The sequence below is a fragment of the Oreochromis aureus genome, linkage group 5 (genome assembly GCF_013358895.1).
Source record: "Oreochromis aureus strain Israel breed Guangdong linkage group 5, ZZ_aureus, whole genome shotgun sequence".
NCBI classification, from domain to species: Eukaryota; Metazoa; Chordata; class Actinopteri; order Cichliformes; family Cichlidae; genus Oreochromis; species Oreochromis aureus.
Genome location: NC_052946.1, coordinates 37,491,297 through 37,507,790, shown reverse-complemented (window position 1 = coordinate 37,507,790; position 16,494 = coordinate 37,491,297). Strand labels below are relative to the sequence as shown.

Here is a 16,494-nt window from a genome sequence, read left to right as displayed (position 1 = left end):
CCCAGGTCAGAATAAAAACGCTCAGACAGGTTTAATGTGTACACGGGTGAGACTCAGGGAGACTCGCACCCTGCAGTAAAAAGAAAAAGCCTTTATTCAGAGAGCACATACAGGAAGAGAGAAAATAGAAACCGTGCTGTGTGCAGGAAGCCTGCACAGAGTGTAACTTCCCCATTTAAGCTGAACACTGAAAGAGCAAACACATCTAGATAATGAAATGTACTTTTAAGCATAACATAATAAAAATCCTAAAATCCTAAAGCCAGCGAGCTGGATGGAGGACTAGTGAGGAGCGAACTCAGAGAGCCCAGATTACAGCTTTGTCAGAGTTCAAGTTTAAAAGTAATGACAGGCGACGATCAAGCGAAGAATAGCTGTTACACCACTCATTAAATAAAGCAGTGCATGAGTGACCCAACAGTCCTTAGGTGTGCCAGGGAAACCACAGGTCCACGTCCTAACAAAGGAGAGCAAAACCCAGCCAGTCTGGATCCTAACAGAGAATGATTCTGGATTTAACAGGGAGCCAATAAAGGGGAGCTAATATGGGAGAAATATGCTCTCAAGGCTTTTTACGGCACCTTTGGAACAACTTAATAGTCATGAATTACAACAGTCTGTCCTAGAATAAATGCATGAACTAGTTTTTCAGCACCATGCTGAGATCAGCATGTTTCTACACATCCACCACTTAATGTAACCAGTGAAGCTGCTCAGTTTGTGAACAGGAGTAAGATCATCAGAGAAAAATGACCAATATAACTGTTTGTCATCTGCATAAAAATGGTAGGATATATTATGAGTATTTATGAAGTCCTAACCAGGTGCATGCAAAGGTCAAAGAGTAATGGATCAAGAACTGATCCTTAGGGAACCCTAAGAAAAGGCTACACATGAGACATGATGACAAGAATAAGAACCTAACCTGTTAAACTAACTAAAGTTTGAAGCCTTTTGATTAAAATGTCAAGATCAATAGTAGCAATGAAATCAGAAAGAACTAAGACTAAAACTGTTTCGGTTTTTGCTAGTTTGATAAGAATGTGAGGAGGTGCTGGCTAAGATATTTTCTCTAATATTAAAAACTGGAAGAAAGTCCGAAATTTGTTTCATTAAGTTGTGAAAATAGTTTTTCTTTCTTGTCTGTTTGTGTTGGATTGAATCATTTATGAATAAATGAGAATAGAAAAGCAGAATTACACTGATTAATCACCTGTAAGATATGATTTACTGGCTAATATTATTTTTGTTGGTGTAACAATAAAGTGCATTTTATATATTTTAAACTCAATGTGTAGTTTATTTTTTTTTAAATTTCTCTTCTAACAGTTAGCAGGGGGCATGTGGAGAAACCTCTGTTGTAAAGAATTCTGTAGAAAAATTGAGCATACTACTCACTTGACCGATTACTTATAATGAACATAATAGCCACTTTTTTACAGTCGGTTTATGTTTTTCCCTGAACAGAAGAACTTTTGGATCCCAAAATAGGCTTTTGGTTAGATTGTAAAAGAATGAGCTTTTATGTGAAGCTACTCCAGGTGTGCCTATCAGAAAAAGTAAAAAAAAAAAAGAAGAAGAAGAAGAAACACTGCATGCATGTGCCAACCTGCAGTACATAAGCACCTGTACACACAACCTTGAATCCTTAAAGGACCTCCAGCCAACCCACATGTAAAGTCTGATGTCATGTTACAGTAGGGATCTAACTGCATAATAAACTGAGGTAGGCACAGCATCACTTGCAATTTGTTAGTGTATAAATGAATTACTAAAATACTTTAATGCAGTTATGATGTTTTAAAATCTTTTAGCTGTACTGTGACTTTGACTGTTTTTAGACATAGCTGATATGCACTACATGAAAAAATATATTAGGGTGAAATAGTAACAGATGTGAGATATGCTGCCAAATTAATATTATTTGTGTATTTTCTAAATAAATGTTTGATTGTTGTTTTCTGTTGCAGGACATGCACTTATTTAAGCCCCAGGAAAAATGTCTGAGTTTGCTTGAGGAACCTTTCATTCATTAAAGACGGTTAATAATCAAACAGCTTTGCTGGTTACATGTGACATTTAAAATGATTTAAAGTTTAAAAGACTGAACATCTAATTTTCGTACTTTTGCAGACGTAAGTATATATTGTATGATGTTAATCATGAAAAGTGCTTGTTATAGCAGACAGACAGATTGTCCTTTTTGTCCTACAGGTTCGCTGCTTGATCAAATTGTATTGGTTTTTTAATTGTAGATGGCAGTGCTGTGATTTTTATCTTTCTAGTCGATGTCTGGATCCTCAGCCTTGGGTGAGTACTTTTTTTCTGTTTAGTTTTAAAAAGGAAAAAGTTCATAGTTTCTTCTCCTGACAAAGTTTATTATAGGTAACTAAACCTAAATTAAAAATGTTAAATAATAACATAGCAAGACATCATGTGAACTTGAAAACTCTTGAAAGATACTTTGCACCTTAATTTTGTTTTTTTACAAAAAAACAAAAAATTTTCTTTATTGGAAGCAAACTAGATTTATTTTTGGGTCACTAACATGATATATTTAAAAACATGTTTTTCAGCTTTTAAGAGATGAGCACTTCGTATATCAATGAGACTGTGGTTGAAAACTATCGAGATGCTTTCACCAAAGCTTTGTTCAAGAATGTGATTGTTGTGGTTCTCTGCATCTCCATTAACTACATCAATGTAGCACTTATTCAAACTTTCTGCAAACACCAGGTATGACATTTCTTTAATCACATAGAATAATGAAAAAGAGAAAAAGCATGAAAGAAATATGAATTTACCTTTGCAGCATAGCCAAGAAACCTTCCCATATAAATTTAACTCAGCTGTATGAAAACAATGTGTGCAACAATTTTGTTTCTGAGGAAGTTATTGGATTGGTTTGTGTGTTTGTTTACCATTTTTTATCAGAGTTATTCCAAACGATATGGCTGATGTGTAATACAGCAGGTCTTAGTTCCATTTTTCAACCATTTTCTAAATGTAAGTACGAATTACTTCTGCTTTTCTTTTGTGTGATTTTCTTCCCATTCTTTAGATTTTCTACATGAATCCACGGTACATCCTGTTTTTCCACCTGGTACTTAACGATATGATCCAAGTAACACTGACCGTCATACTGTTTGTCAGCAGCTACATCTTCTTCCAGATAAATGTCTCTGTCTGTTGTGTGCTCATCCTGCTTGCTCTTTTAGTCACTGAAAACACCCCTCTGAATCTGGCTTGCATGGCAGTGGAGTGCTACATTGCCATCTGCATCCCTCTTCGTCACGTCCAAATCTGCACGGTCAAAAGGACGTTAATGCTAATTGGTTTAATTTGGATGACCAGCATGCTGTCTGTTCTTCCTGATCTCTTCATCACCTTGGCCATAGAACCACTGGATTTCTATCATTCCCGTGTGTTTTGCCTCAGAGAGACAGTCTTTCGAAATCCCCACATCATAAAGAAGAGGGATATCACCTATATAGTCTATCTGGTTATTGTCTGGTTTATTATCTTTTTTACATACTTCAAAGTCCTGTTCACCGCCAAAACAGCAAGCCAAGATGCTACAAAGGCCAGAAATACAATTATTCTCCATGGTTTTCAGGTGTTGTTGTGTATGTCAATATATGCTGAACCCCTACTGAAACAGGCCCTGCAGCAGTGGTTTCCCAAAAATTATTCAGATTCCCTTTTTGCTTGTTATATTATTTTCCAGATCCTGCCACGAGCAATTAGTCCAATAGTCTATGGAGTAAGAGACAAAACTTACAGGAAATACCTGAAAAGATATCTGTTGTGTAAAATGAGTCCCTAAGAAATATGGACTCATGGAGGCAGATTTTTTTTAACACATTTTATTTCACTAATGACATGTAGTGTTCAGGCATTCATATCAATACTTTTCTGGAACTTTAAATCTAATAAAGATTAACGTATACTCCATATTTTGAAGTCTCAACATTAACCTATTAGATTTTTCAACATATTGTGTGTTACACATTAAAGCCACCATTTGCAATTTGTATTTGTATTTTCTTTTTTTTGTCAGGACTTCCACTTCCATCCACAAGCCATTATTTAAAAATGTAGATGAAATAAAACAAAACAAAACAAAAAACATTCTATCAGACAAAAAACAGTTGATATTAAATGTTTTTAGACTGATTTTTGATTGCTGTTCATCTACATGGAGCCAAAGCCTACACAAATGGTTGCCCAGTAGAGAAGTTAAAAATGTAAACTAGAAAGTTCGTAGAAACAAAGATCTAGTCATTAAGCCCTTTCACTGTTGGAGTCATGGTAAACATCACATATACACAATAAACCCAGTGTGACCTTTACCATCAAGGCCTAATGAGGGCCTGATGGTAATTATTTGACTTGCTATCAATGCACCAAGGACGGCTGAAAATGTCAGTATGTCCCAAAAGCAAAGTTGAACCAAGTCAAACATACAAAAAGTTTACTCAAGCAAATGCAAATAAACATGATGCTGGGTGTTACAGTCAGTTACAGAAGTCAGAATTATTCTTTCTTAACACTAAAAAAGGACAGAGGAAGAAAAATGGTCCTGAGTCAAGATGGTGGTTGGTGAGAATCAAAGGTTAAAGTCATAAATTCACAAGAAAGATATTTTTTGAGAATTAATTTTTAAGACAGAAAAATTCAAGAGAAAAATTCAAATTTATGAAGGGAAAAATTTGTATGTTGTTTAGAAATGTTCTTCACTAAAAGACTGGATACACTTCAGGACACCGATGCAACTGATAAAACTGGGGCTACGTCCACACGTACCCGGGTATTTTTGAAAACGGAGATTTTCCGTTTTCGTTTAAAAAAAATAATCCCGTCCACACTTAAACGCAGACATGAAGGAAAACGCTGCTAGGAGCATGCCAAAGCAACAGGTGGCGATATATTCCTAACCGTGTAGAAATGTTGGCCAATCAGAAGTCTAGAAGCCTCGGTAGGAAATAGTAAACAAAGACGGGGCATAGAAGCAGAACCGAGTGGTATGTGTGGAGAGACAGTAACTGTGTGTGTATATGTAAGCATTTAAACACTGCAGAGAGTAAAATTAACAGTAACAGTATTGTAGAAATTCATTTCACCTAAACAATAACGTCGCGCACAGTGTGACGTCAAAAAAGGCGCACACCTTTGACGCTGCGTTTTCTCCGTTTTTCTCGTCCACACGTAAACGCAAAAACGGAGTTTTCGAAATGTCAAAGGAATATCGTGTATTTTGTGATCAGCTAACATGAAATGTATTCTTTTATTGATCATTAAGCACATGTCCACGTGACTTTTCACCTAATAACTTTGACATGAACTCTTCTGTGATAAACAACTTACAGCTTCCTCTTTCTGTTTTGGAAGATACAGATTTAGAAAAGGGGAACCTCAGCTCTGAGTTCTGAGAATAACTTTATCTTTACACACACACACACACACACACATACAGACACACAGAAAAGTATAAATAAAAAACACAGACAGAGATGAGACGCAGATCCTGCGTTTCATGGCTGCCCTCGCGAGTTAAAGAAAATCTGCAGTGTTTGTGTGTTTTCTAACTCAGGTGTCTCAGCTGAACAAAGAACGGCAGGGTGATTTAAAGAAATCCCCTGTCACGAAAATATCCACCCTGGCAGGCGTTTTTAGAAATCTCCGTTTTCAGTGACCAAAAACGCCGTTTACGTGTGGACGAAAGGTGCAAATGCATAGAAAAATCTGCGTTTTCAAAAATACCCGGGTACGTGTGGATGTAGCCTGGGAATGCCAGAATTTTGTAACAGGTCTTTGAGGGAATCCAGTGGAACATGCATTCTTCCTAACTGCCAGCAGGAGGCGAGGCCTCTGATCCACAAACAGGTCATTCTACTTGGTTGGCCATCTTACATGCTGTTGGCTATCACTGTGGTATTATACTACTTCCTCTTCCTGCTACAGCACCAGGGCTGTTTAATTGACTATGTGCACGAGAAAATGCTAACTTCCTGATTTGAGGCCGGATGTGGGGTTGCACATTTCCGGTAGCTTTACTTTGCGGTAAATCGCTACTGCGAAGATATACTCCAAAATCATGTCCAAAACTTGAAAACGGAAAGATTTCGTTAAGTTCCAAAGAGCAGAAGGTGGGAACACTCACCACTGTTGTGTCACAAAAAAAATCTAATGATAGATTTTGACGTTTAACCACTTAAGCCCCACGCCTCCGGTACCGGGGCAAAAGGAGGAGATCACGTTTAATCGGTTATAACGCTGGTTGAGAAATATAAGTCCAGACATGTGTGGTATCCACAGAAACCTCATAATCTCAGCTAAAATGTCATATAAACCATTTCTACAACCACCAAACACACCGAAAATAAGCCGCGATTAAACGAGCAGTTACGTAAATGCGCAGAAGTCCGCTAAACAAACAAAACCGAACGAGAAATTCTTCAGACTTCATGTAAGTAACCGATTAAAGATAGGCTGGTTAGCTCCCAGAGCTATCACTGACTCCACACACAAAGTTTCACCACGATCAGACCAAAATTCACTGAATTAGCCGCAAAAGAAGACCACAAAAACACACAGCGGCGCAAATGCTCTAAGACAGAAATTGGCTTACTGTCAGATTATTTTCGCAGGTAGCCGGTAACCACGTGATTGACGTTTAAAGAGTTTAGATCGATCGGTTGTTTGCATCACTCAACACAAGCAGAACTGCATCACTGCAGCATAAGACACATCGTCCACATTCAGAAGCACATCTCTGTATAGTGACTGGTCTTATTCTTTAAACAGGCAAATGTTCAGCATTCAAACTACAGGTGAACAACAGTCACAGATGTTTCCCGTTATGTCCACACCTACACAGCATGTTAACAAACCGTGAAAAAAGCCACACAAAAAATGAACGATTGCTGGTGAGGGTTTCTATACATTAGTATGTATGAAGGGTATGTTGTGACTTACCTTCTAAATTAAAAAGTGCAGTACTGGATGTCCACGATGTCCACGCATCAAAAAATAAAATTGGCTACTTGATTTCACCTATCGCTGGTTATTTTTTGAACATAACACCCGCAATAAACGAGGGACAGCTGAGAAATATAACATTTGAATCCCTTTTCTCTTTTGCTCTGAGGCATGGGGGCAAAATATCGACAAGTCCATGAACATCATTTACAGTTATATTGGGTAAATGACCAAGACATCTATAGAAATGTAAATTGACGCTTAATTCATTCATTTGGTTAACTTCTTTTGGACATTAAACAGGGCGTGAATAGGACACCAGAAACAAAGCTCCCCACAGGAGTTTTTGCACCGGAAGTAGCATATGCTAACGTGCACATAGTCAATTAAAAACCTTTAGATAATGACTTTTTCCATAGTTTAATATTGAAATGCTTTATCCAAAGCACAGTCTCTGCTGAATCACCTTTTAATTATATTCACAATATTCTTTTATTTTGTTTTTAGGGATTTTCTAGCTTAAGTGAGCTCATAGCTGAGCCATTAGCAGCATGGCTTCTTCACCTGTCCCTCCTTCATTTTCCTACTCAGTGTGTAAGATGTTTAGTTACTCCTCTGCTTCCTTGGTGGCTCCACACCCTGAAGAATCGTATTGCTAGCCAGGCACCTGCAGTCGGTGAAGAACAAGGTAGCTTAGCCGCTGTTAACTCTCCCCCAGTAAATTGTCCCAAGGAGCCACGAAAACATGCGAACTAAATAGCAGCTTCCAGTACACCACCAACCCATTCACATTTAAAATAGATTTTCTCCACTCTGTGACACACCTGCCAAGGAACAAACTCTGCTTATTGGAAATTCTGTTTTGAGAAACGTGATGTTAGAGACATGAGCAACCATAGTTAACTGTCTTCCAAGGGCCAAAGCAGGCGACATCGAAAGAAACCTGAAACTGCGGGTTAAGAATAAACGTAAATTTGGTCAAATAAAATTCGTGTTTGCAGTAATGACACATAATTACCTTAATCAGAGGTCACTAATTAAAACTGAATCAGGGTGAAACACATTAAGCCATATGTTCTCCTAAAAGTACTGACTGTCTGAGGATGATGCTGATATCATAGATAATTTGGAAATTATTTGAGAAGAACCTGGTCTTGTTAGGAGAGATGAGATTTATCTCACTTTGGACCTCGCAGCTCTCATTTTTAGAAACCTGGCCAAATCTGTTTACATTTATCTGAAGAATTACTGTTAGGAATCTGCGCCAGGTTTAAGTTGCTTTACTTTTTCAGCAGAGTCGCTCCCTGATAGCTTGTAGTGTGCATTGCCATATTTTATCTGATAGTATCTCTTGACACTGAAATCCTTATGCACGGCAATGATTCCTTGGCAAATTAGGCAAACACCAGTTTCATTGTTTCATTTTCCATATCTCCTGGATGCGCCAGCCTTTAGTATCAGCTTTTTTTTTTTACAGCTGCCATGGCAGAAATTAGCCACAGTTGGTTGCAACCAATAAATTTATGAAATATTTATGCAATCCAGATCAGATGGTGCTGCCACTCTAGGTGGAAAGAGGAATTACACTTTATTAATTCTTTTTGTGGTGGCGGACAGCGAAAAATTCATTTTAAGGAAGAAGTGAGGGTGCATATAATTAGCCTCTGTGCTGGATGTTCAACATACCTGCTCTAGGTAGTATTATAAGAAGGCATAGCATACATTTTTATTATTATGCTATTGATGATACAGAGCTTTATCTAATTTCCTGCTTAAAAAATCAGATAGAAATAAAGTTACTGTACTCTGCCCTAAAAATCTTAGAAACATTATGTCTAACCAGCTAGCTACTGTGGATGGCATTACCTTGGCCTCCATTGAAACTGTATCTTCAAGGAATCTTCAGTTGATCTAAAATGCAAGTGAACTGACAGGGACTATATGGGCTTCTGATGGCCAACTGTACCCTCATACACACAATAATAACATGGACTGAATCACCACTTACAACCACCAGCACTTTATATAACCTCTGTAGGAATTAGCCACATATCTCACTGATCTAAACTGCACTACTGTATAATTCTGTACAATAATAATTATAGTTCTACAACTGTTTATAACTTGTATAGTTCATATTTCTGTATAATTTCATATTTCTGTATAGTTTTCATATTTATATCCTGTTCATAGTGTGTACACTCACTACAGCCTGTACATACTTATAGTTATAGCATATTCATAACATACCTTCATACCGTGTACATTGTAATATACCCATAATAGACCCATATTTTGTACCCTCATACCCATAATAGACCCATTTTTGTAATATATCTATTTTATTGCTAATATATATGTTGTAATATATCTATATTATTGCTAAGTACTTTCTGGATAGATGCAAACTGCATTTCGTTGCCTTGTACTTGTGACATGTGCAATGACCATAAACTTGAATTCTATTCTATTCTCTTCCCTGACTCCCTGTTAAATCCATAATTGAATTTAAAATGATTTGCTCTGCCTCACATTCTACTTTTAAATACTTTATGAACCACAAGCAACAGTACTATAAGGTCTTTATGAGGCTTCCTGTGATCCCGTGAACATTTTCTCTTCTCTCAGCTTTTTTTACTTACTGTATTTATACACCATTCTGCATTTAATCTGTTTCATAGTGGAAAGAGAATCGAATGGAATTGAAAAAGATGGTTGCTTGTAAAGATGTTTATGGAAAAATCTTCATCCTGCTCACTTGACTCATCACCTTAGTATCCCTGATGAGTCTCAGGCCTGCATTACGTAGGCGTCTGAACAAATAAATGTGTATCCTTGAAGGACCTCACACCAAACTACACATAAAATCTGATGTCATGCTGGTGTAGTGATATAAATACATAAACTCAGGTAGGCACAACATGGCTTGGAATTTTTAAATATACAAATGAATTATTGAAGTACATCAGTGCAGTTATGATGTTTTAATAGCTTGTATTTTTTTTTTTTTTTTTTTTTTAATAGCTTGTAACTGTAGCCTGACCGTGACTATATTCAGACGTAGCTGACATGTTAGCCAGTGTTGAATGTCTACTATGTTACTATAGACAGACATATGAAATGCTACACCTTTTATTGGTGTATTTTCTTGATAAAATCTTAATATGATTCTTTTTTTTCTGTTGCAGGACAAATGATAATTTTTGTGAGGCTTTAATCCATAATTTCAGGAAACAGTTTTGAGTCTGCTGGATGAAGCAAACATTCATTAAAAATTGTTAATGACAAAACATCTTTAATGTTTAAAGAATCTTAAACATCACATCAGCAATTATGACAATTAAAAAACTGAACATCTCATTCAATGAGATTCATCTTGTCACAAAAAAATGGCATTAAATATGATGTTAGTTATGTAAACATTTTCTTTAAAGAGGAATATTTTGTTATATTTTTCCTCTTCGTGTTAGCTGCAAACACCTTTAAATCTAGATGAGTACAAAGATTTTTATCTTTCAAATTGATGTCTGGATCCTAAGCCCTGGGTGAGTGTTTTTTTTTTTTTTTTTTTAATTAGTCTGGTAAAGAAATACAAATTCAAGTTTTTGTGCTCCTAACCTCGATTATTAAGTGTAAGAAACACTAAATTGAAAAAAAAAAAGTGAATGATAAGGTACATTCTAAAAACTAAACTCACTGAAATTAAAGTAAAATAAAAGACAAGTATGCAGCATATTTAAGTTAAAAACATCTCACTGTTGGTTTGTTTTAATGGCATCTAATAGTAAAAAACATAAAATTGCCATCTTTTTAAATGGATAACTCTTAATAGGGATAATTTATTTTAGATTTTTAACAAATAATATATTTGTCAATCGTGTTTCTCCTATGTTAGTTTTTCAGCATTGAAGAGATGAGCACGTCATCTACCAATCAGACCGTGGCCATAAACTATCGAGACGCTTTAACCAATTTTGTGCCAAAGAACTTGATTGTTGTGGTTCTCTGCATCTCCATCAACTACATCAATGTAGCACTGATGCAAACATTTTCCAAAAACCGGGTATGACATTTCTCTAATCACTTGCAATAAACAACATAGTGATGAAAGAAATATGATGAAATTACTTTTGCATATATAGCTGAGAAGACTTATTGTAATAAATACATTTATTTAACTTAGCATCATGGTAACAATGTATAAAACAAATTTTGTATTCTTTTGGAGGATGTTTTCAGGTTGGATTTGTTTGTGTGTTTGTTAGCAGGATTAGTCAAAAATTATTGCTGTATTTGAATGTTTGAATGCTTGTCCCAGCTTATGAGTGATGAACTTTAAAATCAATCCAGATTTTTCTTTTTAAGGATTCTTGAGCATTGCATTCCTCAACTTATTTAGGCTATGTCCACATTAAGCAGCATCCACTCCATCACCAGATTTTACTTCTTTTTTATTTGGGGGTGAAATTTAGCTTGAAGGATGTTAAGTACGTTGACTTGTTCCTTTGCCCGTTTCTCAGAAAATATATAAATCCAGGAACAATTCACAGTGATCTAAGACATTTAAAACACACATTTAGTTTTGGCTTTCTGGTATCTTCTTTCACAATATTATTGAACAAATGTGATGTACAGCAGGTCTTTGGACAAGTAGTCATTCATCACCCTTTACAGATTAATTACTGCTACTTTACTTATTTTTTCTTTGTTGTTTTTCACTTTTCTCCGCATTCTTTAGATCTTTTACATGAATCCACGGTACATCCTGTTTTTCCACCTGGTACTCAACGATATGATCCAAGTAACACTGAGCACCATGATGTTTGTCAGCAGCTACATCTTCTTCCAGATAAATGTCTCTGTCTGTTGTGTGCTCACCCTGTTTGCCCTTTTAGTCACTGAAAACACCCCTCTGAATCTGGCTTGCATGGCAGTGGAGTGCTACATTGCCATCTGCATCCCTCTTCGTCACGTCCAAATCTGCACGGTCAAAAGGACGTTAATGTTGATTGGTTTAATTTGGATGACCAGCATGCTGTCTGTTCTTCCTGATCTCTTCATCACCTTGGCCATAGAACCTCTGGATTTCTTTCATTCTCGTGTGTTTTGCCTCAGAGAAACAGTCTTTCGAAATCCCCACATCATAAAGAAGAGAGATATCACCTATATAGTCTATCTGGTTATTGTCTGGTTTATTATCTTTTTTACATACTTCAAAATCCTGTTCACTGCAAAAACAGCAAGCCAAGATGCTACAAAAGCCAGAAATACAATTATTCTCCATGGTTTTCAGGTGTTGTTGTGTATGTCATTGTATGCTGAACCCCTACTGAAACAGGCCCTACTGCAGTGGTTTCCTCAATATTATTCAAATTCCCTTTTTGCTTGTTATATTATTTTCCAGATCCTGCCACGAGCAATTAGTCCAATAGTCTATGGAGTAAGAGACAAAACTTACAGGAAGTACCTGAAAAAATATTTGTTGTGTAAAATGAGCTCCTAGGATTTATATTCCTAATCTTTACACAGAGGGAAATATTTGTTTACCTTAAGAATTATTATCATTATTTAAGTAATGACATGTAATATCCAGAGCTTCATATATATATATATATCAATACTTTTTGAGATCCTTAAATTATAAATGTAATAAAGATTAATGTATACTCATATTACAAAAGATTGATTATGTTCATCTGGATGTAACGTTTTCATTGGGAGAAACGTTTCGTTACTCATCCAGCTGACTACAGGTTTCCTCAAACTTATACCTTTGCGCAATGACTGTCACTGAATGAACAATGTGCTGTGAGGTCAGTTCCTTGGTCATTAATATGCAACTTGTCATGACTAATAGTCACTGATCAATGATCAATGGTCTTTGACCAGTGGTTGTTGAGATTGAAGAAATCACATGGATGAGTGACAAAACATCTCTCCCACTGAAAACGCTGTCTGCCACGGACTGTGATGGCGAACTGTGAAGGTGTGGGAAACTTTGACTCAAACGCAGAACTCTGATGCAGATGATCAGTGAGTTTTATTTACAGTGAACAGTGAAACAACAACTGTCAGAATCCTCGAAGCACAGGCGAGGTTGTGGCAGCAATCTTCCATTCCAGCTTATTAATCAACCAAAGACCCAGACAGAGTTTTAATCCATTTGAAAGCCTGACTTTTAGCCTTGTCCACCCTAGCTTAAAAACTAATTTTATTTGTTGTTATCTCCAAAAGTTGAATCTGTTCATCTGGACGTAGCGTTTTGTGGGGAAAACGTTTCGTCACTCATCAAGTGACTTCTTCAGTCTCAGCTGACTGCAGGTTTCCCCAAACCTTATAAACAGTACATTTGCATAATGACTGAAACCAGCCCACTGAAGGAACAATGGGCTGTGAGGTCAGTTCCTTAATCATAATTATGCAAATTCCCATGACCATTGATCAACAATCACTGACCATATAAGGTTTGGGGAAACCTGCAGTCAGCTGAGACTGAAGAAGTCACTTGGATGAGTGACGAAACGTTTCTCCCACAAAACGCTATGTCCAGATGAACAGAATCAACTTTTGGAGATTTACTTTCCTGGATGATTGAGAATGCATCAAGACATTTGTTGTTATCTATCATCCACCTTGGCCTTACTCAGAGTTCCTGTCTGATTTAGGACTCAGTTTAAATACAAAATTATACCAGGTGATTTCACCATCCATGTGGATGTTGAAAATGACAGCCTCAACATGGCATTTATTGGACATAATTTATCTGAATTTTAGGAACAGGACCATACCTTCATACACACCAATTGCGGATTTCTGTCTATATATCTCCGGAACCACAAGTTGTTCAATCTCATTTTCTTACCCCACCCTCCTTCGCTTTGTCAATTCATTCACTTCTTCTTAGTTCATGGAGATACGCCCAACCAGCAAGCTGTCACCAGTCCCCTCTAAGGCCTTACCAGAACCGCAGCCTCAGTTTATGCTCAAGCTACTAAAATGCTGTGAAACCTAATATGACAATGTGGTCCCAGCTAATTAATCTATAAATAGACTCAACTGGATTCTATCAAAATGTATAAGAACCCACCCACCACTTTAATCACACTCTATTTAACAGTATTCCCTGAAAACTGTCTTTTGTCTGAGCATTTCCTAATAACATTCACATGTACAATAACCGATTACTCAGCAGTGGCAAATAGGTTTCATCACTGTAGACATCTTTCTGAAAGTGCTGCAACTAAGTTTTAGAATATGATTCCTCCACTTCCATGTAGTGCAGAGCAGATACCTGAACTCTACTCCCACAGATGTCGATTATCTTGTGAATAATTTTACATCTTCTGGATACTGTGGGTCCTCTAAAACAGAAAGTCTTAAATCAGAAGCACTTGACTCCCTGGTATAACTCTCAAAGGGGCACCTTAAAGCAAATAACTCATAAGCTGGAGAGAACATGGCATCTCACTAATTTAGAAGATCATTATTTAGCCTGAAAAAAAGATTTTGTTTCTCTCTCTAAATAAAAAAAGCCCTCTGTAAAACTAGAATCTCATACTATTCCTCAGTGATTGAACAAAATAAGAAAAAAAAAGTGCTAAGGTTTTCTCTTTAGCACGGTCGCCAGAATGACGAAAGTCAGAGGTCTTTTTTATTTAGACTTTGTAGTGGGGTGTGTTTTATGACTCTTTTGCAGGGGAGTTGTGGAGCAGCGGGTTCCAGGTATGACATTTCTCTAATCACTTGCAATAAATAACACAGTGATAAAAGAAATATGAAATTACTTTTGCAACAGAAGAGAAGAATTATTGTAATAAAGAAATGTATTTAACTGAGCATCACAACAACGATGCATACAACAAATTTTGTGTTGTTTTTGAGGATGTTTTCGGATGGGATTTGTTTGTGTTTTTTCGCCACTTCCTTAGTAGGATTATTCAAAAAGTGATGGCTAGATTCAAATTCAATGTTTCCTACAAATGGGGCTTATCCAAACTTATGACTGATGAACTTCAAAATCATTTTAATGTGTTCTTGAACATTGCAAGATAAATAGCATTCCTCAACTTAATTAGGAGATGTCTGCATTAAGCAGCACATGCTCAATCAGACTTTGTTTCTGTGTTTTATTGAGGAGTGAAATGTAGCGTGGAACTTAGCCTCATTGCTTTGCCTGTTTCTTAGACAAATTCATGAATTCAGGAACGAATTACTCTGATCCACGGTGTGTAATGGAACATTGTCTTTGGGAAAACTCAGTGTGCCTCTCTGGTGTCTTTCACTACAGATTTCACAACATTATTAAACAAAAGTGATATAAAGCAGGACTTACTCAATATTATCCTTATTTTCTTTTTTTAAACTTTTCTTCCCATTTTTTTAGATCTTTTATACAAATCCACGGTACATCCTGTTCTTCCACCTGATACTCAATGATATGATCCTAGTAACGCTGAGCACCATGATGTTCGACATCAGCTACGTCCTCATCGGGATAAATGTCTCTGTCTGTTGTGTGCTCACCCTGTTTGCCCTTTTAGTCACTGAAAACTGAAAACACCCCTCTGAATCTGGCTTGCATGGCAGTGGAGTGCTACATTGCCATCTGCATCCCTCTTCGTCACGTCCAAATCTGCACAGTCAAAAGGACGTTCATTTTAATTGGTTTAATTTGGATGACCAGCATGCTGTCTGTTCTTCCTGATCTCTCCATCAGCTTGGCCACAATACCACTGGATTTCTTTCATTCTCGTGTGTTTTGCATCAGAGAAACAGTCTTTCGAATTCCCGAGATTATCAAGAAGAGGGATATCACCTATATAGTCTATCTGGTTATTGTCTGGTTTATTATCTTTTTTACATACTTCAAAATCCTGTTCACAGCAAAAACAGCAAGCCAAGATGCTACAAAAGCCAGAAATACAATTATTCTCCATGGTTTTCAGGTGTTGTTGTGTATGTCGATGTATATAGAGCCCCCACTGAAGGAGGCGTTGCTGAAATGGGTTCCTCAATATTATTCAGATTCCCTTTTTGCTTGTTATATTATTTTCCAGATCCTGCCACGAGCAATTAGTCCAATAGTCTATGGAGTAAGAGACAAAACTTACAGGAAGTACCTGAAAAGATATCTGTTATGTAAAATGAGCTCCTAGGATTTATATTCCTAATCTTTACACAGAGGGAAATATTTGTTTACTATAAGAATTGTTAAACATAAGCAGTATGTAAAGATCAAGGTATCGCATGCAAATCAATACTTATCTGGAACATTAGATTGTAAATAAAGATTGATGTAGCCACAAATTGGTTTCTGTAACCCTCAGTGTGAAGCTTCAACATTAGCGTATAGGATTTATCAACATATACAATGTTACATATGTTAGAAGAAGAAACAAAACGCTCATATTCTGCACTGTTGTGGTCTTTGGAATATTTTTTCCTCATCTTCCAGTCCAGGTTAGCTGGGTTTCCCCTCCCACCCTCCTCCTCCCTTCTGCCAGGCACACCTGC

The 16,494-nt window shown here is 36.8% G+C and overlaps 2 protein-coding genes, 1 long non-coding RNA gene and 1 pseudogene across 3 annotated transcripts; all 4 read left to right on the top strand.

Moving 5' to 3' along the window:
- The first annotated feature begins 1,457 nt into the window (after nucleotides 1–1,457).
- Nucleotides 1,458–2,315, top strand: LOC120440413. Its single transcript, XR_005613241.1, has 3 exons — nucleotides 1,458–1,726; nucleotides 1,971–2,135; nucleotides 2,256–2,315. It is a non-coding gene; the product is annotated as an uncharacterized LOC120440413 (long non-coding RNA).
- A 271-nt stretch (nucleotides 2,316–2,586) lies between these two features.
- Nucleotides 2,587–3,826, top strand: LOC120440343 (odorant receptor 131-2-like). Its single transcript, XM_039612676.1, has 2 exons — nucleotides 2,587–2,736; nucleotides 3,062–3,826. The coding sequence occupies exons 1-2, from the start codon at nucleotides 2,587–2,589 to the stop codon at nucleotides 3,824–3,826; spliced, it is 915 nt and encodes a 304-aa protein (XP_039468610.1).
- A 7,068-nt stretch (nucleotides 3,827–10,894) lies between these two features.
- Nucleotides 10,895–12,484, top strand: LOC116310178 (odorant receptor 131-2-like). The gene is made up of 2 exons (XM_031726911.2): nucleotides 10,895–11,044; nucleotides 11,720–12,484. The coding sequence occupies exons 1-2, from the start codon at nucleotides 10,895–10,897 to the stop codon at nucleotides 12,482–12,484; spliced, it is 915 nt and encodes a 304-aa protein (XP_031582771.2).
- A 2,125-nt stretch (nucleotides 12,485–14,609) lies between these two features.
- On the top strand, nucleotides 14,610–16,136 carry LOC120440341 (annotated as a pseudogene).
- Nucleotides 16,137–16,494: the final 358 nt, after the last annotated feature.

Coding starts and splice junctions, on each gene's coding strand:
- LOC116310178 (XM_031726911.2), top strand. CDS start 10,895: ATGAGCACGTCATCTACCAATCAGACCGTGGCCATAAACTATCGAGAC. Junction 11,045..11,719: donor AAACATTTTCCAAAAACCGG/GTATGACATTTC, acceptor CGCATTCTTTAG/ATCTTTTACATGAATCCACG.
- LOC120440343 (XM_039612676.1), top strand. CDS start 2,587: ATGAGCACTTCGTATATCAATGAGACTGTGGTTGAAAACTATCGAGAT. Junction 2,737..3,061: donor AAACTTTCTGCAAACACCAG/GTATGACATTTC, acceptor CCCATTCTTTAG/ATTTTCTACATGAATCCACG.